At 43.9% G+C, this 27910-nt stretch overlaps 1 protein-coding gene across 6 annotated transcripts in view; it reads right to left on the reverse strand.

The window, feature by feature from the left end:
* Positions 1 to 8794: 8794 nt before the first annotated feature.
* The window catches only part of MARCHF3 (membrane associated ring-CH-type finger 3), a 311466-nt gene continuing 292350 nt past the window's right edge, over positions 8795 to 27910 (reverse strand). For 5 of the 6 annotated variants that reach the window (XM_040344696.1, XM_040344704.1, XM_040344691.1 and 2 more), the window contains 2 exons: positions 26875 to 27093; positions 8795 to 10044 (listed from right to left, as the gene is read on the reverse strand). In XM_040344696.1, coding sequence (XP_040200630.1) covers positions 9886 to 10044; positions 26875 to 27093 — 378 coding nt within the window. In that variant the 3' untranslated portion in view covers positions 8795 to 9885. The remainder of the gene's footprint in view (positions 10045 to 26874; positions 27094 to 27910) is intronic. The other variant, XM_040344726.1, reaches the window with a different exon arrangement.

Consider the following 27910-nt stretch of genomic DNA (forward strand, 5'->3'; position numbering starts at 1 on the left):
TACAGAAGTCCGCGCGTAAACAATACGCGGGGCGTGTCCGCGGTGTCGCCGCGTCGATGACGCGGTGTCGCCGCGACAATGACGCGGCGACGTGGGCGGCCCGCCTTTAAAATGCTTCCACGCATGCGTCGAAGTCATTCGACGCATGCGAGGGACGGCGGGCGCCTGGACATGTACGGTAGGTCTGTACTGACGACCGTACATGTCCGAGCGGGCTGAATTCCAGCGGGCTGTTTTAAAACAAGTCCAGGAATATTTGTCTGCTGGGAAAAGGCCCGGCGGGCAAATGTTTGCTGGAATTCGGCCCGCTCGCGCCCACACACGACCAAACATGTCTGCTGAAACTGGCCTGCGGGCCAGTTTCAGCAGACATGTTTGGTCGTGAGTATGGGGCCTGAGGATGATCACGATGCGGCATCCATCTAGTTGTCGAAGACCTGAACACAGAATCAGAAATGATGGGAAGATGCTCCAACAAGCATGAAAGATCGCTTTTTACCAGCAGAAACCATGATGTGAAACTGGATCTCAGAGCCATCCTATCTACTCTGCTCCTTAATCCCTAATAGCTTCTAATCTGCAATGCAAGCAGACCCCTAACTACCAGAAGTACCTGGCTTTAGCCTATGCTGGTTATTAAGCACTGAGCTAAAAGTAGCCATAGAAACCCAGACCAGAACCCAACATCTCATTTTTCTGATCTGTGTACAGGTATGTTGTAACATGTACTTGTGTTAAAAGTATCATGTTCTCCTTGTATTTCCCCTTTGTGTGAAATACCTAGTGATCATGCCCACCCCCTGCTTTTCTATTTGAAACTGACCACACTAAGCACGATATCACATCGATCCCAGTGTGGTCAGTTTTCTGGCTGTGCTGGGAGCACATCCTACCAGTCCTCCAATGGGCAGGACTTTTGCTGACACCCTACCACCCATACAGCTGGGAAAATCAGTGTATCTGTTTCTCCACCCTATGCTCTATAAGCCCATTATGCAGCTGACAAGAGATTATTGGATCACTTATTTAAAAAAAAAAAGAAAAAGAAAAACGATATTTATATTTATATTATATCTATGCACAAATGTTTTGCTTTTCAGTTATATTTTAAAACTAAATGGGTTGTTTTACAAGGTTCACATATACTTTAACCAGAATAGCAGGAGTTGCATAAAAATCCTATTGCAATAAACAACTTGACCTATTATCAGCAAGATAACCATGACACAAGTAAGACGGGGGAGATTTACTAAAACTGGTGCACTCAGAATCGGGTGCAGCTGTGCATGGTAGCCATTCAGCTTTACCTGGAAAATGCTTGGTTTCTATGTAGAGCTGCGCCAGATTTTGCACCATACACTTAGTAAATAACCCCCACTGTGTCACAGGCCAAACTATCTGGTATAGTGCATGTGAGAGACAACAAAGCGACAGATATATTTCTGTCACCTGTCTTTAAATATATACTGTACATACTGTATATACACCCAGAAGCTATTGGAAACATTAGTAAGTTAATAAACACAGAAACACTTGCCTAATTATTCCTGCTTCTGATCTGGATTAGTAGCAGCTCTTCCCTAGTAGGACATGTTGTCCCAGACTCTCCCTTTTTACTTCTTCCTTCTGGGTTTAAACAGAAACTGGTCCTGCCGGCGCTGCCTGTCTACACGTCCTGCTGTTTCTCCAGTGTTTTCTGTGTTTCTGCAAACCCTTGTGACTTGGCCTGTGATAAACTGCTGGGAGGCGTGGGAGAAGGCGTTTCCATCTGCCAGAGCCCCGCCTAGGCTCCGCCCCCCGCAGGTGGCTCGTCTCATCAGCCCCACCTGCCCGCCCTTCATAATCTGGGCCAGAGCGTTGACGCGCAGCGGCGCCACGCCATTGGCGCGACAAAGGGTGCAGCGTCTGCGGGCGTCCGCGGCCGTTCGCGACTGGCGAGGGCGTAAAACGCTGCTGGACTAATCTTTCCAAGCAGAAGGGAACTGGGAACACAGCGTGTGATCTGCGACCTGTGAGGGGGCACACCAAAAATTGTAAGTGACACTCCGATACATTTATCTTGACTCTCTAAAGTACTCTTTTTTGCCCCTAGGATACAAATATCAGAAATGGACTTGTTACAGTTTTACAACAATGGCTCAGTGGAGCCAGATGGATTAAAAGCTGCGTTTCTAAATTGCATTAACAAGGGACATCAACATACCGAGTGGGCCTATGGTCCCTGTCGAGGGCTTAGAACCTATTTAAAAAGTATACGGAAGGAAGCACGTTTGGAGGGGAAAGCTCAGTGTGGCCCTGACAAAGCCCACTATAAATATTTAGCAGGGAGACTGGTGGGTAATAGTAAATGGGCCTTAATGAATGTTCGCTCCTTAGTGGCCCATGCAAACAATATTTTTGATGTAATTAATGAACATGATTGTGACTTCCTATGTATAACTGAAACATGGCTGACGGATGCAAGCACTCCTGCTTTATCTGCAGCAGTACCGTCGGGGTACAAGATATTTACTCAAAATAGGGTTAATGGGTGGGGAGGTGGGACTGCCATTATCTTTAAGGATGTTTTTACTATAAAAAAAAGGAATGAGACTCGAGGAATGGGTTGTGAAATTCTATCCCTGCAATTAGAATGTGCAGTTAATATTTTTTATGATATACACATTATATATATTTCCCCTGCCAGGAAGGCATTGGCACTAGAGTTTTTCTGGACCTGGGCAGATAATGCCCTTTGTAAGTCGGCCCCCACACTTCTGTTGGGTGATTTTAATGTGTGGTTAGACAAACCAGATTTAGCTGAAGCCTGTCTTTTCCGTCAAAGAGGAGATGAGCTGGACTTATCCATCCTGAAGACGGAACCTACTCATATGCTGGGACACACTCTGGATGTAATACTTTCCAGGGATATAGCTATATCCCTGCGGAATGTGGTCCCCTACCCTTGGTCTGATCATGCAATTTTATTGTTTGATATAGATCTTCCAGGTGGGGGCGATAATGAAGGAGTTCAGCATAAAGTTGCTACCTTCCGAAGTTTTAAAGACTTCCCCCAAGAGCTATTTAATCAACATTTAGCAACAGAGTTAGCTAATAACTCAGAAGGTAAAACAAAAACTGATGAGTTTTTTCAGATGCTGCATTATGGTATAACAGCAGCCCTGGATATAGTAGCCCCAGTACAGTCCAGAAAAGCAAAAAAAGGTAGAAAACTGGGCTCAGCAGACTGGTTCTCTCCTGATCTGGCTGACTTAAGGAAAAAGGGACGAGCCCTGGAAAGAACGTGGCGGAAAAACCAGTCCAAACCTAACTTTATAAAATGGAGAATCTTCATGCACGGTTATAAAGCGGCAATTGTACGTGTAAAAAGATCTTATATATCATCTAAGATTGAGGCTGCAGGTAACAACCCTCAGGAGTTGTTTAGGATAGTGAGGAATTTCGCCAGTCCACAGGCAGCCCAGATGGAGGTGAAGGCTTCTAAAGAGAAAGCCCAAGAGTTTGCAGACTTTTTTGTGAATAAAATAATTTAAATATATAAGGGCCTTGAAGGCCAGGTAAGTGCCGAACTGGAGATGACAAGGTCACCCCCGTCGGCGGTAAGGGTACCAGAAATTCTGGTTTCAGAATTTGATTTTAGGACAGTTTCCGCCATAGAAGTCTTGGATTTAATTGCGAAATCTAAGGCCTCAGCTCCTCCTTCCGACCCGTGTCCAGGCCAGGTGTTTAAAGAAGCCCGTGTGATTTTAGCCCCAGTTTTGGCTGACCTTATCAATTGCTCTCTAGTGGACGGTACCGTTCCTAGATTTTTTAAACGGGCAATTGTTACCCCTATTTTAAAAAAAGGTGGTACCGATCCCTCTGACCCGCAGAAGTCCAGGCCTATCACAGGGCTATCTTTTCCAGCCAAGATAATGGAGAAGGTTGTCTGTGGTCAGCTGCAGCTTTTCATGGAGGAGGGCAATCTCTTCGATAAGTGGCAGTCCGGTTTCCGGCCCAAACATGGGACGGAGACGGCGTTGCTGGATGTCATGGACCATCTACTGGTCGACGCGGACCGGGGGGCCCACTCAATCCTTATTCTCTTGGACCTGTCAGCCGCATTCGACACAGTAAATCACCAGATCTTGCTGACACAGCTTCAGGAGGTGGCGAGGGTGAGTGACCAGGCCTTGAAATGGTTTAAGTCATCAGGACGGATGGACGGCCGCACACCAAAGAACTCTTTATTGAAGGAACATGAGCAAACACCACAAATACACAGCAGAAATCAAAAACAGCCGACGCGTTTCACACTTAGTTAGTGCTTCTTCATGGCCTAAGTAAGAGTTCTTTGGTGTGCGGCCGTCCATCCGTCCTTTGCTACTTTCCAAGGAGGAGCTGCTGGTGATTATTTTTGAGCCATTTTTTAATGAGAACTACACTGTCTGCAGAGCGTGTTTGACCCTGTTCAGGGTCTGACAAGAAGGTGAGCTTGCATTGCAGTCAGTGAAGGGAGCACAAGTCATGGAGTGGAGTTTTTTGTGAAGCACGTTTCATATGGAAAAGTTTTATGTGCACCTTATATAAGAAGATTTGTATTTATTTCATAACCTATGGACCATACTTGAACTGTGTTTACTTATTGAATATATAGTGGCACCGACACTTAAATTTATATGTTTGTTTCATCATAATAATTATTTATAATTTTATTACTGTTGATGTGGGAACACACATGTGATAGCTGCAGCTTTAAAAAAAAAAAACGCTTTGTTCACTTATTACTAGGTGGCAGTATGCAGCTATTCTGATTATTTTAACCGATTTACTATTCATTTTTTTTTTTCATTCAGCCAGTAGATTCCTTCATCCTCACAAATGAGATGGATGGATAAATCCCGCCACCACAAGCCGCTATCTGAAAACAGCACTGATCAGCAGCTGCAGCTGTTGATTGAGAAAAGTTTTTCAATATGCCCCTTTAACATGCTGATCTAGCGGAATTTCGATCAGTACCGTATATACTCGAGTATAAGCCAAGTTTTTCAGCACATTTTTTTGCTGAAAATGCCCCCCTGGGCTTATACTCGAGTCACCTTTTTGTGCCTGATCTTCCAGACTTTGGGGACCCGGTACCGGCTGTAGGTCCCCTGGACCCCAAGCACACATATAGCCCCACTCTTCATCTACAAGTGTGCAAAGTTTGTTGTCCTGAGGACCTACGGCCGGGGAGCACCGATTTTTCAAAACTGGGCACCCCTTCCATAAACTCCCATGTTAAACTGTTATTTCTGTGGTGATTTTGGGGACCCGGTATCGGCCGGTCATAGGTCTCCTGGATCCGGCACACATATAGCCCCATTTCTCCTCTACAAGTGTACAAAGTTTGTTGTCTGGGGGACCTATGGCTGGGGAGAACCTCTTCCATAGACTCCCATGTTAAACGTCAATCTAGGCACAGTGAGGCATGGACACAGTGAGGCATGCACTTGTACATTTTTTTTATTTAGGTACTATAGCACTGTCAATGTATGCAGCGCTTTACATATATATTGTAAATTCACATCAGTCCCTACCCTCAAGGAGCTTACAATCTAAGGTCCCTAACTCACATTCATATACTAGGGCCAATTTTAGACGGAAGCCAATTAACTTATCAGCATGTCTTTGGAGTGTGGGAGGAAACCGGAGTACCAGGAGGAAACCCACGCAGGCACAGGGAGAACATGCAAACTCCAGGCAGGTAGTGTCATGGTCAGGATTCAAACCAGCGACCCTTTTTACTGCTAGGCGAGAGTGCTACTCACTACACCACTGTGCTGCCCATGGACATGGACACAGTGAGGCAAAGTGAGGCACAGTGAGGCATGCAGATGGACACTCTAGGCTTATACTCGAGTCAATATGCTTCCCCAATTTTTTGTGGTAAATTTAGGTGCCTTGGCTTCGGGTCGGCTTATACTCAAGTATATACGGTATATGACCAGCCTAAAGGCCCGTATACACAATACGAAAATCTGCCGATTTTCGGATCGTTAGTATGGTGCTATCGCCAGCTGATTCCGGTTTTTCGTCCAACAAAATCTGGATGTGCAGACTATACATTTTTTGTTGTATGTGAACTTAGCATCCAATTTTATTTAATTAGTACGGTTTTCGTCTGAAAAAAAATCGTAAGAGCAAGACTATGCATGCTCAGAAACAAAAGAACACATACAAAACTAGTCAACACATTACGTCACTTCTGAAGTTGTATTCTGTCGTACGAGAATTTTCGTATGGTGAGTAACCTCTTCACTTTCAATATAAAATTTGCATGTAACAAAAAAACGGACGAGCGGTCGTCCAAAAATCTGATCGTGTGTACGAGGCTGCAGGCTGTATTTTTCATTTGGAACAGGAGCCCCGTTTTGACACATTTTCATCACCATGTGCCAGTACTGATGGCGCTAGGCTTTGCTGTGAGCGTGCCAGTCTGGATTTTTTTTCTACCTCTTATGTGCCCTTTTTGCATAATGTTAAGGGCATGTCAGTTTTTTTCCGGTGCAGAACAAACATAGAAAGTGTAGCACATAAAAAAAAAATGAAGATCATCCAAATAAATGGATGAATAAACGGTGCATCAAAACAAAATTATATAATGAAAAATAAGATACAAAAAATTGCAACCATAAAAGATATAAGCATTATATAGTGAATACATAAAGTCCTCAGTGAAAATAAAAAAAAAGTCCAATGTGGAAAATCTAGTGATATTAATCCCAATGTCCCGAGATAAAGTGCAAGTAAAGAAATCCACCACCGATCATTGAAGGGGAAGCTTACCAGAAGTACTGTACCCTAATGGACATATGTCCAGAGGGTCAGTAAGGAAGAATGTGAATCACACTCGGGCCTGGATCATCAGCTGTAATGCTCGCGAAGACGACTCACACATCAATCAGAGAAGAAACCAAGAGATCAATTTCAGGTAAATGGACGCTTCCAAGGGTACCCAATGTGGGATAGAAGTTAAACCAATATGTAGAGATGTGGAAGAAGAAGAGAAGGGCACATAGCGCAATACTGAAAGGTACCAATGTTTAATGTAGGTAGAAACACTTACATTCCAAAGGGATATACAGCGCTTTCAAATGTACAAAATGGCAGGGGTGGAGTCTCCCGACGCGTTTCGCATCAAATAGTGCATCGTCTTGACACATTTTCATCTCCCTGTGCCAGTACTGATGGCACTAGGCTTTGCTGTGAGCGTGCCAGTCTTGATTTTTTTTTCTACCTCTTATGTGCCCCTTTTTGCATAATGTTTAGGGCATGTCAGTTTTTTTTCCTGTGCAGAAAACTGAATACACGTTGCAGATTTCTGCGCAGAAAAAATCTGCACAGTATGGTGTAAACAGGGCACATAGAGAACAACAGTTTTTTTTTGTGCCTTTGCGGAAAGTGTGCATATAAACTGCTGTCTCTGCACCATGATGTGATCGAGGCCTTAGGCTTAGTTTACACTTGAGGTTAAGCCATTAAAAAGAGGGCTCAACCTCTTAGTTCAAACATAGGCACATCCTCTTTTACAAAAATGTAAAAAAAAAAAAAAGAAAAATACAAAATGAATTATTTAAAAAGAAATGGGCAGACCCACCGATTCGGGTACTAAAAAAAATAGTACTGTACCTGAATCAGCAGGTGAGTTTTAAGTCTGTATTGCGTTTTATTGGTATGTGTAAAAAATATGAAAACTAGTGCCTCAGTCACGTGAGCTAGAAAATATAAACATGTAATGGCATAAAAAGACTTAATAGGCTCTTTATCGTGGTGATTATTTATAATGTTCTGATTTTTCTTCGAAGTTTATCACTATCACTTCTGTCGTTGTCAAAGCTGGCCGTACACTTAGAAGAATTTCAATTGAAATTTTTCAATTTAAAGCGGAAGTTCGCCCTAATAGCATGTATATCTGACCAACTCCCTTATAGTCGTAACAAGTACTGTCCACAATTCGTTTTTTTTTTTATGCTTTACGTACCTTGTAATCCATTTTTTCAATCTACTTCTCCCCGTGGGAGTAGGCGTTTCTATGCCTAGGGGGATTGTCATCTGGGAGGTCGCCCAGATGATTGACGTCTGTTTGTCCTGGCAGATAAGGCCCCGCCCCCCGTATTGCATAGGCGCGCACGAGTTACAGGGCTTGCTAAAAAAACGAACATGCAGAGTGCAGGCGCCGTATAGAGCCGACTCACATCTCCGCATGTTCGGCTTTTTTCAGAAGTAGATTGAAAAAATGGATTACAAGGTACGTAAAGCATAAAAAAAATAATAATTGCGGACAGTACTTGTTACGACTATAAGGGAGTTGGTCAGATATACATGCTATTAGGGTGAACCTCCGCTTTAAGAAAATGTGATTTTTTAATTGTTCGTGGACCCAAACTCATGTTTGTTTTTGACTTTCGTGATGAGAAGGCTTGAAGGAGAAAAATGTTTGTTTTTGACCATAGTGATGAGAAAATTTGAAGGAGGAAAATTTGAACAAATACATTTTTTAACTGTGTGTGTGGTTTTTGTTTGGGAAATGGCATTCATCCTAAAATCAAATGTTAAAAGCAAATTAATTTTGAAGTACGTTAAAATGACATTAATAAAGTCATCAAACGTACTAAGAATTTTTGTATGAATATTCATACGAAAATTAATTTAAAAATCTATTCGTATGGCCAGCTTTAACTTTAAACAATAGCCTGCTCAGAAACATATTAGAGGTTATAAAAAAAAAAAATTAAAGGTGTTTGCTGCCAATATACAATAAAAGACTTACCCGAAGAATTTATAGTATTTATTACTTAAATAATGCACAATTTTATAATTTTATAATAACTCATAAGGTATATGTGAAATTGTTTAAAAATTATTGAAGTTTATTTCCTCTGCTAGCCATCTCCCGTTGAAGTCTAATGGCATATTTAAAATATTCCAGTAGTGAAAGGGTTAAATGGGTGGACTTCAGGCTAAGAATGTCTCTCTGCGTCTTGTAGGAACAAAAGCTTATGCTGAACGCCATCCGATCAGAAGCAAGATCCTCGCTTTCAGCACCACCATCATGTAATGTGTAGACGGAGCTGACATTATTCAGTGTTACAATCAGGTACATCCTCTTGGCGTATCGATCCTGTAAATGCCAGGCTTGGAAAAAATACTTGTTTTAAAAAAATAGCTTAGAAACCATAAATATATTTATACAAAATGTGTTGAAAACAGAAGAAAAATAAAAATAAAAATGGCTGCATAATATAATTTCAAGAAAAGTACATCACTGGAGAAAAATATTGTGCTAAATTCTACGCCTTCACTTTAACATTTGTAATGTTTACCTGCCTTTTATAAAAAAAAATGGAGACAGCTCTTTTGTACGCACAAAGTGACATTGATGAGGTATGACACTGAAAACACCCCATGCTATCATTATGTCATTTGTTCTTATTAATATGACATATAACATTGGCGTGATTATTAGTTTAATTTCTTAAATGACTGCCTCCATTGTTATGAAGAGATAGGTAATCATTACATCGTGCCTTAAACTGCAATAAGGAGGACTTAAAAAAAAAAAAATACAATTGCGTATTGTCAATTTTAATGTCATAATATAACAAAATAGGAGGTTAATGGCTGCTGTATTAGCGACTTGTATGCAAGATGCCACCGGCTAAATAAACAAGTTTGGCAAGTTAGCAAATACATAATTGCAGCATTCATCATTTTAAATTAAAACTGGATTCTGTTGCTCCAAGAAATGAAGATGTCCAAGTTAGGGGTTAACAGTCTCTGAATGAAGTCCAAGTGAGAAAAGAGAGGGAGATTTATAGTGCTACAGTGTGTGTGGCTGCTAGACAAGTCCCTCTTAAGTCACTGTCACACTATGGTCTCTTTAGAATTCCGTTTGAGAGAGTGCAGGCCCAGCAACGACTGCTGATTGGAAGGTAAATTGATCGATTTTGGGATCACCAGAATAACCCTCTGATTGGTCCGACGCCATTCATTGTATAATCTACAGTGGTATCTAAATGACACCTGGAATAAAATGAAAAAAAAAAAACGTCAGTTATTGATGAAAACAAGGCCAAGTGTCATACTGCAAAAAATAAATAAAAAAAAACTATATTTAAAAGGAAATTTAAAAAGTCAAAAGAGTAAACTGATGGCGAATAAAAGATACACACTAGTTACAGTAAATTTGAAATTTAGGCATACAGAGTACACAGTCTACCCACTTAGGACTGCTACATTTTAGCCAGACAGAGCTATGGTGTGCCAGGTAGATCTATCATCTTGGTTTATTTTGATGGTGTTCTGTGGGCACCAATGGCTCGGCCAGATAAATATCCAGGCAATATATTCTGAATTACAGCCACTGTACAAAATTGGCTCCCAACACCATTTGGCGTTAAAGCCCAACTCCAGGCAGATTTAAAGTGGTTGTTCTCTTCACAGCTTCTCGGCTCTTCATTGGATAGATTGATAGCAACGCAGCCATTGGCTCTCGCTGCTGTCAATCAAATCCAATGACGTGGGTGCCGGGGCTGAGTCATACACTCGGCGGCTATGGATGCCGAGTGTATGACACGGGAGCGCACCCGCAAGGTAACCCCCTCGGAAGAAAGCTTCCCAGAAGGAGTTATCTATTGCGGGGAGGAGCCGCAAGAGCCGCCGTGGGACCCCAAAACAGGAGGATCGGGGCCACTCTGTGCAAAACAAACTGCACAGTGGGGGCAAGTATAACATATTTGTAATTAAAAAATAAATAAAAACTGAACCTTTAGTGTCACTTTAAAGTCATTGTAACAGCAAGACATTTTTTTAATTTTTGGAAGCAGTAGTCCACTCTAACACTAAAATCTGTAAAATCTACTGGCATCCACGATCTAAGACTAACCTATCTAGCCCTGTAAAGAAGAAATCAGTATATATACCTTTTTTGAAGCCGCTCTGGTCTGGTCCCACGCTGAGCTGTCAGTGGTGGCTCCAGATGCAGAGGACACAGCCAACAGAGGCCCCATAGTAAGTCTATGGGTGACGTCACTTCCTATTAATTTCCCAGCCATTGTCAGCTGTGTCCCCTTAGGAGCTTTCGCCACTGAGACCAGATCAGAGCAGCTTTAAAAAGGTATGTATAGCGATTTATTTTTTACAGGGCTAGATAGGTTAGTCTAACAGCAGGCTGGGTTTTATGTATTACCTTGGGGAGATGCAGACTAGAATACTGCAATCACTGAGCAGCAAATATCACCTGTGATGTATTTCAGTTATCTTGCAAACCTGGCCTGTTAGTTGGGCCCTGAGGACAGGGTTGATGACCACTACTGTTGAACACCAAATACTTACTTGCTCACCCAATCCAGTACTATAACTGTCTGTAGCAACTCGCCACTCTGTGCAACACCCCTGCCCAGGTAAGTATAGCACGTTTGTTTATTAATTAAAATATATACCTCTTTAACCTCTTTCCACCGGCGGTACGCATATATGCGGTCTCTCGTGGGTGGGCTTTAACGCAGAGAGGCCACATATATGCAGTCCTATGTAAACATTCTTCTGTGCTGAAAGAGTGCACCCTGCGTGCTCCCAGCAGTTACCAGAAAGCTTCTAATGCATCCTTGCAATCGGGATCTTTCCGATCATGTGACCGCTGTGACACATGAATGGAATACCTGCCTCTGCCTCCTATCAATTAGAACCTCTTAAAGGGCCAGGAGGCAAGAAGTGGTTACCACTTGATCACTGAGCCAGTTCTGACACTTCTCACATACATAAAAGTCAGCATTTTGTACTTGAAAATTACTTAAAACCACCAAACTATATATGTTTTTAAAGCAGAGATCCTGGCGAATAAAATGGTGGTTGTTGCAATGTTTTAGAAAAAGGAATACTCTCATTGTTTATGGAACTATTACAGACAAATATGCTCCAAAACAATATAGGATCACATTTTCGTATATTGTTTTGGAGCGTATATGTCTGTTTTGCCACTCTAATAGTCCCATGAACAAAGGAGGGTATTCCTTTTTATCTTAACTCAGAGACTAAGGCACTCCCACCCTTTCACCATATCTCCATATATGTTGTAATTTTTTATGGCACACAATATTTGTGCAGCCATTTTTTTTTAAAAGAGGCAGCCTTTTTTAAAATGCAAATTTTCAGGAAAAACACACTTATGAATTTTAGTGCACACAATATAATACCCTTTTTGTTATTGTTTTGCATTCTCTGCATTAAGGTAAAAAAAAAACTAATCCTGTTTGCAGTAGCTCTTTCTCCTTTCCCAGCTCTGACAGGCTTGGCTGAGAGCAGTGGGAGCCATGCCTTCCTGCTGTTGTCAGTCAAAACCTTTGAGCAGAGAGTGGGCCGGCTCAGGATCATGCACGCAGAAGTGCCCCATGGGAAGCAGCTTCTCGGGGACCGGAGGAGGTGGATCCAGGCTGCTCTATGCAAAACCATTGCACAGAGCTGGTAAGTATAACAGGTTTGTTGTTTTAGAAAATAAAAATAAAAATCAAGCTTTAAAATCACTTTAAAGATGATGTTATGCCAAGTAAATAGATACCAAACATGTCATGCTTTAAAATTGTGTATGCTTGTGGAACAGCGACAAGCTACGGAACCTAAAAAATCTCTACGCTTTAAAGGCCTTTACAGGTTACCAGTTTAGAGAAAACAGAAGGTCTAGCACTAGAATTATTGCTCTCGCTCTCACTGATTTTTGCAGCAATACCTCACACATGTAATCACGGTTTGCATACGTATGTGGGACCTACTTATATGTTTGCATTTGTCTGTCAGCACAGGGGAATGGGGGCACTCTAAGTTTAATTTCATTTAATTTTATTATGTAGAAGGGATGTAAATCCCTTGTGATAGCACGGGCCATGACATCTCGGCCCAGATCTCTTCTCTGCCCTTCAAAACATTTGATACTTTACAAGGTGTCAACAGTTTGTAAACAAACTAAAACCGGAAGTGCCTAAAATATTGTCACTTCTGGTTTCTTACATCAGAGAGGTGAAGGTGGTACGGTGGCAGTGCTGGGCTCCTAAAGTACCAGGGAGACCCAGTAAAGGTGGACGACTGTGGGGGCGCTCCCTGTAGAAGTGATCTATAGAGCCCCTCATAACTTCTACAAGAAAACCCATTGCCGACTGAAGACTTTGGCATCGGGATGATATTGTTTCAATTGTGCACCTATGGCAACAGTTTGGTAAAAGTTTCCCATTTCACCTGGGTCTCTGTGCAAAGAAAAAAGTCCATACAGACATAGTTTGACAAGTTTGGCATGAACTGTAATACAGATTAAAAAAAGGTAGGTCTTCTCATACAACATCATTACTTGACCTCACAAATGTTCTGACTGGATGGATAAACATTCCCACAGAAACCCCCCTCCAAACTGTTGTTTAAAGCTTTCCCAGAATAGTGGAGGCTATTATAGTAACAAAATGATGGGAGCTTTGGAATGAAATGTTCAACAAGTTTATACAGGTGTGACTGTCAGGTATCCACAAAATCCTAGCAATGTAGTCTAATGCCCTGTACACACGATCAGATTTTCCGTCGGAAAAACCTTGGATGGTTTTTCCGACGGAATTCCGCTCAAGCTTGGCTTGCATACACACGGTCACACAAAAGTTCTCTGAACTTTCGTCCGTCAAGAAATGAAGTTCAATGCTTCCGAGCATGCGTTGAATTGTTTCTGAGCATGCGTCGGATTTTTGTGCAACGTAATTGCTATGGACGATCAGATTTTCCAATAGGAATTTTATCCAGGCGGAAAATTTGAGAACCAGCTCTCAATCTTTTGTTGCCAGAAATTCTGACAGCAAAAGTCCGATGGAGCATACACAGTTTTAGAATTTCTGTTCAAAAGCTCACATCGGACTTTTTCTGTCGGAATTTCCAATCGTGTGTACGGGCATTATAGCAGAATCAGGTTTTCATATACAACCCTATACAGATTGGTAAAAGCCTGGATCTCAGAAGACTTTGCTACTGTATTTGCTTATGTGCCGGACTGCACTGTTCTGTAATGTGTAAGAGAAAGCGTACTGAATAAGCAAAAGCACCCACGTGTATACCAATTACATGGCTGTCAATATGAAGGAAACTACATTTAAAGTCTAATACATTTTAAACAAAGACAAATGATTAACAAAATCAATACTTTAAAGAAAATTTTCTTTGCCGCTGGCAAAACTTATTGTGAAGCGGTACACATGTAGCCTTGGGTGTTCTTTATAAAATCTGAAGAAAAATAATGTGCTTGTTCTAAACACCCACACCGTAGCTGTCATTTTTATTTTTGCAGGTCAGAATTAAAGAAAACCTGTATTGAATGAAGCATGAAGGCTGCCAAGTCAGACCTCAACTTCTTAAAACCATTGTTGCCAGGCTTTTATGCTGACCCTCTTGCTCACTGACCCAGAAAAGGTATTCAGATATCAACTTTTCTTTTCCTGCAGGCTCAAATAAAGACAGTGAGGTTGTCTAAGGCCCCGTACACACGACCGAGTTTCTCGGCAGAATTCAGCCAGAAACTCGATCGGAGCTGGATTCTGCCAGGAAACTCGGTCGTGTGTTCACTTTTCAGCGAGGAAGCCGACGAGGAACTCGTCGGGCCAAATAGAGAACATGTTCTCTATTTCCTCGTTGTTCAATGAGGAAAGTCGGCCCGCCGAGATTCTCGGCGGCTTCAACACTGAACTCGACGAGGAACTCGATGTGTTTGGCACGTCGAGTTTCTCGGACGTGTGTACGGGGCCTCATACTTTTTGTATGTATTTTGAAGCAAGAGCTTAGTTAGTTATAAAAAGAATAGAACCTGCTGACAATACTAATGACTGACATAAACAGGAAACTAGTGGTTAGACACATAGGGGCTCATTTACCAAGCCTTTGCTCCATGATTCATGGAGCAAAGGCTGGAGCAACAGCCGTTTTGACATTTACTAAAGGAATGCGCTGCCAAAGCAGCACAATTCCTTATTTACTATAATGCCGAGTGCGACCAGGAGGGGGCGCATGGTGTGCCTCTATGGACCTGGCGCACGGCATTTAGAAATGTAAAAATAAAGTGTTTGGGAGTGAGTTTATTAGGGGGGATGTGGGGTGATGTGGGGAAGTGTAGTGACATGTGTTTGTTTAACATTTACGGGCCGAATTGAAAGTGAAAGTGATTTTTGTGAAAACGAGCCGCTACACCGGCAAGTACATTTAAAACTGCGGGAGGTTCATTTCTGTACTGCGCATGCGCGAGCGAAAATTTCAGGCAATTGCGCACGCCGCTTTACTACGCCGGAAAAATATTGGTAAATATCAAGCGGCGTAGCTGCCTTTGCGTGGCTTGAAGCGGCGCACGTGAATGCCCAAATCGTTTTCAGCTTACGCTGACCATGAAGGAGAACTCTGCGGCAAATAAAAAAAAAATACAGAGCGGTAAGTATTTTTTCCTTTTTACTGCAGTGGTTCTCAGCCTCAGTCCTCAAGTACCCCCGACAGGACATGTTTTGTGGATTTATCTTATCAAGAATTGCTGTCCAGACTGTCTTTTAAAGCACATGTGCAAGATAAGGGAAAACCTGCAAACATGGCCTGTTGGGGGGAGTATTGGCGGACAGGCTTGAAACCTGCAAACATGGCCTGTTGGGGGGAGTATTGGCGGACAGGCTTGAGTATTGGCGGACAGCACTGTGCTTAAATCTAGCGCAAGGCAATCCTATTCTAATTGTGGGTGTTTGAGGGAAGCCAAGTGAGTGTTGGAACCCCTGCTTGTGTTTTTTGGGTTGGGATTTGTGTCCCTTTTCTTAAAATTGGCTTCACTTCCTGTCACACAGCTGAACAGGAAGTGAGGTTCAAACCCTACCAATGTCTTTTCTTGGGGACACACAGGTCAATCTAACTAGTGTCCCCATTAAGCAAATTGCACTGCAGCACTTTGTTGTGTACACCCCAAATGATTAGTTAGTTTGGAGTTTAGTAAAGGCAAAGCCACTCTGCAGTAAAAGCGTAGTCGCTGTAAATCAGAGGGGAAGCACTGATGATTTTAACCACTTTCATACAGGGCACTTACGCACCTTCCCGCCCAAGCCAATTTTCAGCTTTCAGCACTGTCGCACTTTGAATGGCAATTGCGCGGTCATGCTACACTGTACCAAACAAAATTGGCGTCCTTTTTTCCCCACAAATAGAGCTTTCTTTTGGTGGTATTTGATCCCCTCTGCGATTTTTTTTTTTGCGCAACAACTAAAAAAAGACAGTTTTTTTTTTTAAATTACGTTTTAATTTTTTTCTGTTAATTTTTTTGTAAATAAGTTTTCTCTTTCAATTACGGGCACTGATATGGCGGCACTGATGGGCACCAATGAGATGGCACTGATGGACATCAATGAGGTAGTACTGATGGGCACAGATGAGGTGGCACTGATTGGCACCTGGCACCCTGAGTGCCGCTGGTATGCGGCACTGATGGGCACACATAGGCGGCACTGATGGGCACTCATGGGCAGCACTGGGCACTCATAGGCGGCACAGATGGGCACTCATGGGCGGCACTTATGGGTGGCACAGATGGGCACTGATAGGTGGGCACTGGGCATGGATGAGCACTGTGGGGTGGCACTCTTGGACACTGTGGGGTGGCACTGATGGACACTGTGGGGCAGCACTGATTTACCCATGGTGCCAATCAGTGCCCATTTGTGGGCACTAATTGGCATCTTTTTTTTTTTTTGCCCAGATTATTATTTTTTTTTTACCCCTTTTTTTTTTTTTTTGCCTGCTTCCCTGGTGGTCCAGGGTGGGCTTCCCTGGTGGTCCATGTGGCAATCCGAGGGGGGGCTGCACTGATAAACAATCAGCGCGAACCCCCCCTGTCAGGAGAGCTGCCGATTGGCTCTCCTCTTCTCGCGTCTGTCAGACGCGAGTGAGGAAGAGCCATCAACGGCTCTTCCTGTTTACATCGTTATCAGCCGTGATTGGACACGGCTGATCACGTGGTAAAGAGTCTCCGTGAGAGACTCTTTACCGAGATCGGTGTTGCGGGGTGTCAGACTGACACCCTGCAACAACGATCGCCGCGATGCGCACCCCCGGGGGCGCGCATCGGCTCAGAATCCTGAGGACGTCATATGACGTCCAGTCAGGATTCTACAACCACTTTGCCGCCGTCAATATGTCATTGGCGGGCGGCAAGTGGTTAACATCCAATTATGTAGAAGCAACGTTTTTTTTTGTTTTTGTTCTTTTCTTCCTTGCTTGTCCACTTGTAGTGCAAAGTGGATTTGCCTTTAGTGAATGGACCCCAAAGTCCAAGATCCCTAATAATTTGGGGTGTACACAGCAAAATGCTAGAGTGCACTTTACATAATGGGAAACTATTTAGATTGATCTCTGTGTCCCCAAGAAAAGACATTAGTAGGGTTTTACCCTCACTTCCTGTTTGGCTATGTAACAGGAAGTGAATGAATTTGAAGTAGAAAGTGACAAAATTTGGGAGGTGTCTTCACCCTATCAGGGGAGCAAACATCCCCAAAAAATGAGCAGACTTTTAATCCCTCTGCACTCTAGCCCCAAGCAAAAATAAGAAAGGATTTCATTTAGTTTAAATTTGCAAAGACACATTCCTCAGATCAACTGTGATGCATGTCAATGGCCCATTTAGCCATTGTTTAATAGAAAACACCAGTTGCCTTTCACTAGAAACATTTGTTAGTCTAATCCTGGGATCTGCATCTGCTTTACTATCCCTTTCCCTAAAAATTGTGTTCCTGCACGTAGATGCACGACCACTGTGTATTGGATATGCGCATATGTGGTTCTCGGAAAGTGGTGGCCAGCACACAGGACATCACGCCCTACAGGAAGTTGCCTGTACTGCTGCTAAGGTCTCTGAGGAAGGGATGAAACTTATTTGCAAATTAAAAAAATTGTTTATTTAACATTGGGTGGTGTTTGTGGGGGTCCCTAACACACATTCAAACATATTAGCAACACTGTATCCTGGCCTATTGGCATGGTTATATTTTCTTAGTCTCAATAAAATTATCAGAAATTTGTGCTTAAAGTAGAACTATAATCAACACTAGCCCCTGTCAGTTTATTTTGTACCATCCCTGTCCAATTGCGAATAATTCCCTTCACTTCCTGCCCCATAGCCAAACAGGAAGTGAGAGAAAAACTATGCAAATTAAGGGAATCCAATGCCCCCCCCCCCCTGAAAATGACTGGGTGGGTCATATAAAAACAGGGTGTGGCCTTGACAGAATGGGGTGGGTCATTTTTGTATTAGGAGGTGCCTAGGGCAGCACAAAACCTAAATATACTACTGCATATTAGGGCTTATTTAGACAGGATCCGATTTACAGCATGTTTTTAGATTGTGGGAGGAAACCCACGCAGGCACAGGGAGAACATGCAAACTCCAGGCAGATGGTGTCACGGGCGGGATTCGAACCAGCGACCCTTTTTGCTGCTAGGTGAAAGTGCTATCCACTACACCACTGTGCTGAACGAACATGATTGCTACTGAAAGCATGAGATCAGTGGCCTAGATTCAAGAAGCAATTGCGTCTGCGTAACCATAGTTACGCAGCGCAATTGCTTACTTGTGCCGGCGATACGAATGCTCCTGATTCAGGAACCTCGTTACGCCGACGGCAGCCTAAGATATGACTAGCATAAGGCTCTTATGCCAGTCATATCGTAGGCTGCATTCTTACGTTGGCCGCTAGGGGGCGTTCCCATTGTGGTCAGCGTATAGTATGCGAATTGCATACTAACGCCGATTCACGTTACGCGAGCCCTGCGTACGCAGTTCACGTCGTTTCCGTCCGTCGGGTTTCGCGTAAGGCTGCCCCTTCTAATAGCAGGGGCAGCCAATGTTACGTATACCCGTCGTTCCCGCTTCACAAAGTTTAAATTTTACGTTGTTTGCGTAAGTGAATCGTGAATGGCGCTGGACGCCATTCACGTTCACTTTGAAGTAAATGACGTCCTTGCGACGTCATTTGCCGCAATGCACGTCGGGAAAGTTTCCCGACGGAGCATGCGCCCTACGCTCGCGCGGGAACGCGCCTAATTTAAATGATTCCCGCCCCCTACGGGATAATTTAAATTGCGCGCGCTTACGCCGGGCATTTTGCCGGAGCGCCCACGCAATTTACGGAGCTACTGCTCCGTGAATCGAGGGTGTCATACATTTGCCTATATGTCTCAGTTTAATTCTCCCTGCTTGCCATTGTGATTACCATCCGGTTATTGAAGTGCTAATGTCCCCTCACTATTTCTAAAGGTTAATTGATCTATTGTGTTGTGTGAAGGAGATCTGTGTTTAAGTGGCTTGTGTTAATTATGCTGATTGCTTCATTGTGGTAATTATCTCTCTATATGCGGTGCCGAACCGGCTAGATACTGATTAGTTCAAAGAAATATCTTTATTTCAAAGGAGCTGTATTGAAGACCCCCCACTGTGTAAGAGGGGGGCGGAGATTTGTCATTGTAACAGTTTTGGAAATGACATATAAGCTGTGTGTGTTATAACATTAAAGTCTGTGTTGTTCCAGCAGTAAGCTTGGCATGTGTGGCTTTCTGGGCGACTCCAAGGATATTCCTTCTCGTGGAATATTGGGGTGATTTTCGTTATGGGAAGAAGGGAACGTTGACGGGGATATCATACCAATACCGTCACAATTGGTTGGCAGCAGTGGGATTTTTCCCTTCTATTCCCCTTCACACCCGGATTCCAAGCAGACACTGGAAGAACTACTGGAAGTTCGTGGAAGGATTGCTAGCAACAAAACCAAGCGGGTCATCATAGCAGAATCAATGGAGATAGACCAGGAGGACGGGATTGCAGCAACGCCAGCAGTACAAGAGATGGAGACACCAGTGATTCAGGAGGAGGAATCGCCAGCCAACAAGCTAATGAGAGAGAAGCTAGCGTGGTTCGGCCCGAACCCAACGCCGGATGTGGTGCTGAAAGTGATGGACCTGTTAGCGAAGGAGGCTAAACAAATAAGAGACAAACAAATAATAGACGCAGAACTACAGGAGGCTAAACAAATAAGAGACGCAGAACTACAGTTAAAACTGGCAGCAGTCCAACAAGCAGCCGCACCTTCTCCGAACAGTGAGTACAGCACAGCAGACACAAGGAAGATTCCGTTTAGCGCTTTTAAAGCTTTTGATGAAAAGGACTGTGAAATTGATAACTACCTGGCGGATTTTGAGCGACAATGTAACCTGCACCGAATAGCTAGAAGAGAGTGGGTTGCAATATTGTCAGGCAAACTGTCAGGCAAAGCTTCTGATGCTTTCCGGACCGTGCCAGATCAGGATATCCATAGCTACGCCCGGGTTAAAGAAGCGCTCTTGGCTCGTTATGCAGTAACCCCAGAGTCCCACCGACAGAAGTTCAGGGACTCACGCAAAACCACGAAAGACTCTTACGCGGAATGGGCATGCCAGTTGTCCCTGTCGGCCTCTAACTGGGTTAACAACAGCCAGGCCACCACCGCAGAGGACATTTTGCAACTAATGCTCCTGGAGCAATTTTACAATCACATCCAGACGGACGTCAAGGATTGGGTGAGAGATCGCAGGCCCATGACTCTACCAGAGGCCGCGAAGTTGGCGGATGAATATGCGGATACTCGCAAGACAAACCAGGTCACACCACGGGTACAACCTCCACAACCAACGGCGCCCTCACACCCACCAGCCGCTAGATACCAACCGCCTAACAGACAGATGACATCTAGCCCTCGCTACCCACGCCAGGAGGACAACGAACAACGCTGCTTCCGGTGCAAGCAGTTGGGTCACTTCAAGCAGAATTGCCCCATGAATGACAACACCAGGTCAAATTGGTCTCAACCTGGGTACCGCCCACCAGCAGCAGCCCATTGTGTAGACTCGGCTTGGGATCCCCAGGAGCTGGGTCAGGAAGAACCATTGGGCACCCCTTACGAAGCCCTCATGGTACGAACTGTTATTGCGGACAACAGGGAACACCATTGTCAGCTGGTCATGGGCGACAGCCATGAGCCGGAGGGGCCTTGGAGGGAGCTGGGCAGAAAGAGGCACCGCCAGCTACCCTCCAAGAAGAAGAGGTCCTGGAAGTCATATAACCAGCGGACCTGGGAGGAGAAGAAGCGACTGGAGGAGATGGAATCGCAGCGGGCGCCCCAGATGCAGGCCGAGATGTTCGCCAAGGGCCCACCGGTGGCCCCTTACACCACCACCCAGTTCCTGATGATGAAGGACCACGTGGAAAGCCTGCAGGACATGAGCAAGCAGGATCTGATCCGTGAGTACATAGAGCTGGAGGAGTGCATAAGCCGCATGGAGGAGGAGAACAACCACCTGAGGTCACAGCGGGCTGACCCCCCCAGGCTCCATGAACTGGAGATGGAGCTGGAGAAGCTCAAAGAGGAGAACCGGCGGCTGCGGAGGGAGCAGGGGGTGGCTGACCTTATGGGGCTCTGAGTCCCCTCCCCCCCCCCGGACTCTGAGCACCAGTGCTACAGCATTTCAACAAATATAACTTTTTCTTTTTATGAATCTCCTGTGACTGTCACTTCAGAGCCTTAACCTGCCCCTCCCATAGCGGGACACCTAGATGGCGGCGCACAGACCCATTCGCTGTCTTCACACTGACTTCTGGTGACTTTGCAGATCGCACAAAGACTTGGGGACTGACCGGCGTGTGATCTGACGACCCGGTGGCATACCTGAGTCTGAAGCAGTTGCCAAGGGAGGTCAGTCATGCCAAACGGAGTTAACCTCGGACTAAAAGCTCTAAACCCGTCAACCCTACTGGACCAGGGAAGGTCCAACCGGGTTTTCCGGAGCAGGGAGAAAAAGGGGGGCCATTGTGATACATTTGCCTATATGTCTCAGTTTAATTCTCCCTGCTTGCCATTGTGATTACCATCCGGTTATTGAAGTGCTAATGTCCCCTCACTATTTCTAAAGGTTAATTGATCTATTGTGTTGTGTGAAGGAGATCTGTGTTTAAGTGGCTTGTGTTAATTATGCTGATTGCTTCATTGTGGTAATTATCTCTCTATATGCGGTGCCTAACCGGCTAGATACTGATTAGTTCAAAGAAATATCTTTATTTCAAAGGAGCTGTATTGAAGACCCCCCACTGTGTAAGAGGGGGGCGGAGATTTGTCATTGTAACAGTTTTGGAAATGACATATAAGCTGTGTGTGTTATAACATTAAAGTCTGTGTTGTTCCAGCAGTAAGCTTGGCATGTGTGGCTTTCTGGGCGACTCCAGGGATATTCCTTCTCGTGGAATATTGGGGTGATTTTCGTTATGGGAAGAAGGGAACGTTGACGGGGATATCATACCAATACCGTCACAGAGGGTAGCGCAGATAATTTGCGGGGGCGCAGGGCAAAAACGGTGCCCTGCGCCTACGTAAAAACTGCGCAAATCTTATTGAATCTACCCCAGTGTTTTTTTTCCGATCTCATGATTTCCAGCCTGGAGGACAGATGTGGGGTCTTATTGACCCCACCTCTCTCCATAAAGAGGACCTGTCACACACTTTTCCTATTACAAGGGATGCTTACGTTCCTTGTAATAGGAATAAAAGTGATCAAAAAAAAAAAATTCTGAAAAAAAAGTGCAAAACTAAAAAAAAATCTGAAAAAAAAGTTACAAAAATAAATAGAATAAAAACGCCCCTGTCCCTAGTAGCTCACACTCAGAAGCGAACAGGCATGTAAGTCCCGCCCACATATGTAAACGCCGTTCAAACCACACATGTGAGTTATTGACGCGTGCATTAGAGCAAGAGCAATAATTCTAGCACTAGACCTCCTCTGTAACTCTAAACTGGTAACCTGTAAAAAAAATTCAAGCATCGCCTATGGAGATTTTTAAATCCTGAAGTTTGGCGCCATTCCATGAGTGTGTACAATATTAAAGCGTGACATGTTGGGTATCTATTTATTCGGTGTAACATCGTCTTTCACATTATCCCAAAAAATTGGGCTAACGTTACTGTTTTGTTATTTTTTAATTCATGAAACGTTTTTTTTGGGCAAAAAAAAAGGCGTTTGAATAATTATTGCGCAAATACCGTTGGAAATACATTTTTTTTTATGACAGCCACTTTATTCCCTAAAAAAATAGAAATTTTCCTGGAACAAAATATAATTTTTACATGAAGGAGAGAAGTGCCAGAATAGGCGCGGTATGGAAGTGGTTAAAGTGAAACAATAAAAGTGAAATAGTCCTTTAAATTTCATAGGGGGTGGAGGGGGGTATAGTATGCCTGTGAAGTAGTGCATGTTTCCCGTGCTTAGAACTGTCCCTGTACAAGATGTCATTTCTGAAGGAAAAAAAAAAAAGTAATTTAAAAGTACTCATGGCTATAAAGAATAGTCATTGCTCATAAAAAAAATGTGGTGGTCTCCCCCAAATTCAATTACCAGGCCCTTTAGGTCTGGTATGGATATTAAGGGGAACCCCACCGTCATATTAAAAAAAAATATATGACGTGGGGTTCCCCCCAAATATCCATTCCTTTCAGGTCTGGTATGGATTTTAAGGGGAACTCCACCCCAATTTTGTTTTTAAAAATGGAGTGGAGTTCCCCCCAAAATCCACACCAGACCCCTTATCCAAGCCCGCAACCTGGCCGGCCGCAGAAAAAAGGGGGGGACGAGAGAGCGCCCCCCTCTCCTGAACCGTACCAGGCCACATGCCCTCAACATGGGGAGGATGCTTTGGGGTCCCCCCAAAGCACCTTGTTCCCATGTTGATGGGGACAAGGGCCTCATCCCCACAACCCTGGCCGGTGATTGTGGGGGTCTGCGGGCGGGGGGCTTATCGGAATCTGGAAGACCCCTTTAACAAAGGGGACCCCCAGATCCTGGCCCCCCCCTGTGTGAAATGTTAATGGGGTACATTGTACCTCTACCATTTCACCAAAAAAAGTGTCAAAAATGTAAAAAAAGACAATAGCCGGTTTTTGATAATTCCTTTATTAATGTCTTCTTCTTTCCGCGCTTCTTCTTCTTCTCCCATCTTCTTCTTTTTTGCTTTCATTCGGGTTTCTTCCTTCATCTTCTTCTTCCTCTGCTTCTTCCTTCGGTCTTCTCGCCCGCATCTTGCACTGGCTTCTTCTTCCCCGGAAGATCCGCTTCCGCCGCGTGACGCTCCTGTTCTTCAGACAGTACTTTTATCACTGAGGACGCAGCGTCATCTGGTGGCCCCGCCCCCCTCTGATGCCACGGGGAAAGCCATAAGAAAGTCCCGTGTGGTACATGTGCGTCAGAGGGGGGTGGGGTCACAGGCGCGTCACACAGCGGGAACTTCAATTGGAAGCGGATCGTCCTGGGAAGAAGAAGCCGTGCAAGATGCGAATGAGAAGACCAAAGGAGGGAGAAGAAGATAAAAGAAGAAGCCGGTGCAAGATGCAGACGAGAAGACCCAAGAAAGAAGCAGAGGAAGAAGAAAAAGATAAAGGAAGAAACCCGAATGAAAGCAGAAAAGAAAAAGATGGAAGAAGAAGCGCGGAAAGAAGACATTAATAAAGGAATTGTCAAAAAACAGCTATTGTGTTTTTTTTAATTTTTGACACTTTTTTTGGTGAAATGGTAGAGGTACAATGTACCCTATTACCATTTCACACGGGGGGGGGCGGGATCTGGGGGTCCCCTTTGTTTAAGGGGTCTTCCAGATTCCGATAAGCCCCCCGCCCGCAGACCCCCACAACCACCGACCAGGGTTGTGGGGATGAGGCCCTTTTACCCATCAACATGGGGACAAGGTGCTTTGGGGGGGACCCCAAAGCACCCTCCCCATGTTGAGGGCATGTGGCCTGGTACGGTTCAGGAGAGGGGGGGCCGCTCTCTCGTCCCCCCTCTTTTCTGCGGCCGGCCAGGTTACATGCTCGGATAAGGGGTCTGGTGTGGATTTTTGGGGGAACTCCACGCCATTTTTTTTTAAATTTGGGGTGGAGTTCCCCTTAAAATCCACACCAGACCTGAAGGGCCTGGTATGGATATTTGGGGGGAACACCACGTAATTTTTTTTTTATTCGACAGCGGGGTTCCCCTTAATATCCATACCATACCTGAAGGGCCTGGTAATGGAATTTGGGGGGACCCCACGTTTTTTTTTATATGAATGAATTTGCTCTGAATTGCCAGGAGCTGACGATTCATTTTAGCCGCACATGATTTTAAATGACTTTTTTTCCATCAGAATGTCATTTTGTGCAGAGATACTTCTAACCACAGGAAACACACGCTCATTTACATGCATATTATACACCCCCCCCTAGGTACGAAATTAAAAAGGAATATGTCACTTTTATTGTTGCACTTTAAGCATTATTAAATTCACTGCTCCCGAAAAAACGGCCATTTGAAAAAATAAAAAATGCATTGATACATGTCCCCTGGGGCAGGACTCAGGTCCCCAAACACTTTTTAGGACAAAAATTAGCATATTAACCTTAAAAATTAACACTTTTGATTTCTCCAATAGACTTCTAAAAGGGAGTTCGGCGGCTTTACATATTTATTTTTGCATTGCGCCGGCTGCTGCGCCCGGTTCATGCGCCTAATTAAGGATTAATTAATCTGGCGTGCTAATTAAGCCATGAACCGGCGCAGCGAATTGCTTTTAGTAAATCAGCCCCATAGTTTAATGGTGTAGGAGAAAATGTAAGTTGCAGTACAGCCTACTTACCAGACTCTCTGAGACAATGCGATTGATGTCCTCCTACTTACACCTTTGTATTAATTTATGTTGCCTCATTATGAAAATATGAGGATACAACATGGCAAGTCACTATGGATCTCCTTTGATTGCATTCATATTGTACTGGTTTTGGGTGGCATTTTGGAAGGTTGGGCTGAGATTTTTAACTGTGGCCTGGTAATTCACAGTATAGAGACATACATAAAATTATGTATTTATTGAAAAATTGCTGCCATAGCAAGATCAGAGCTGTACCTTCTATTGATAGGATCTGAGAATGCTGAACATTACTGCTGTGCTTGTTAAGGGTCAGTGGAAGTCTCCTAAAGCAGAACTCAATGAAAAAATGTGTCCCCTCAATGTTCACCACTGGTTAACTGCTCATTTTGTCCAGGGGCGTACCGAAAAGGTTATACTTACCCAATCCTCTTCAAAAGAATGCTCTCCCACGTCCAGCGGTGGACTGTTCCTGCTGTCTTCACATCCAGAGCCAGTCTATGGGCATGATGACGTCAGGAACAGTCCAACAAAACAGTGTGTGTGTGTGTGTGGGGGGGGGGGGGGGGGGGGTTGCAGGAGCAGCCAGGAACCTGTCTTGCACTTGGAGGATCGGCGGATTAGGCAAGTAGATCTCCGCTTTCCTCACCCCTAGACAAAAACTAGCAGTTAACCCATGCAGTGCAGACACAGCACAACTGCATGATAATTCTTTTTATCCTGAAATTCTTCTTTAAGTGAACAAAATCCCCAACCAGCATCTTAGGGCTACGTTTTGCTAAAAATTGTCTTTTATGCAGCAACCAGTAGCCTGAAAAGATGATATATATTTGTTTTTACCAGTAAACCAAGGAAAGAACATTACAGAACAATTTACCTTTTTAACCAATTTTTAGTTATATTTTATGTTGCAAGTCAAATTATGACTCACTGATCCTTGTTACATGGCATGATCTGACAAATATTGGGGACCTGTGAGCAGACATTGAGTATATTAACATTAATAGTGATCTTTAGATTAAATGTCCCTCAAAATATTCAAGTAAAAGAGAAAGAGCTTAGGTTATCCATGTCAGAAACAGACCATTTACAATACTAGATAATTAATGGATAAAATAAACACATACAATACTCACAAGTGTCCAAAAGAGGTAAATTGTAAAGAGTGCAACTGTGAGTGCAATAAGTCCAACTGCTTCTAGTCGGCTACTGAAGTGCAGATGATCCACGGCTCCTCTAAGACACAACCACCCAGAGATGGTGGCAAGTGGGGTTATGAACAGGAAGCAAACCATGTCTCCAAACAACGTTCTCTTCTCATGTTGGGGGCCAGGATTCCGTAACCACTACAAAACAAACAAGTCCATGAGTAACTATTATCCTACTATTATCCTACAGCTCTTCTTACCATCCCACATTTACAAAGAAACAGCAGAGGATGAAAAATGGTCTGTCAAATCTGCTGAACTTGTGTTTTATTAATACATTTGTCCAAGATGACTACTCATACAACAATCTTATTCTACAATTTCCTTTAGATTTACCAACCACTACAGTGTGAGGGACCTCCCTGTTGATATAAATTGAACAGACTGTTTAGAAAAGCCCTCATCACCCCATATTGTTGGAGAATTACATCCAAAACAAAGTCCACACACTACAAAGCCACCCACTGAACAGCTTTCAGGGACCGGCCGAGATTTGAACCAAGGAAGGGGAGGCTGATTGTACCCAAGTTGGTCGATCAATCCCTTGCTGAGAGAACACAATGACTCCGCGGGAGGGACTCCCCCATCAACACAACCCGTGGTTGCAGGAAAGAACATTGCTTCTTCTATGGCTTGCTTAAGCGAACAAGTAGCTCTTTCTTCAACAATCTCCTCCCTCTGACAAGTTCAGTCTCTAAAGTTATCCTAAATTATTTAGCGGTGAAATTGTGGTGTACAGCCTCAATCTGTGGATTTCATTGGTATGGGATGCATCTAGAAGAGCTATTACTACCTAGACACATCTGAAACTGCTACCACAGCCTAAAGGAAACCCGTAGTCAAAGTAGTATCGGGGCTGCCACAATTTTGTGAGGTTGCCAAATCCTTGGCGTCAGTACTTTCTAAGTTATTGATCCAGAAGAAGCAAGGAGATCAGAGAGTTAATACTTTCACA

The sequence above is a fragment of the Rana temporaria genome, chromosome 1 (assembly GCF_905171775.1).
Source record: "Rana temporaria chromosome 1, aRanTem1.1, whole genome shotgun sequence".
Classification (NCBI taxonomy): Eukaryota; Metazoa; Chordata; class Amphibia; order Anura; family Ranidae; genus Rana; species Rana temporaria.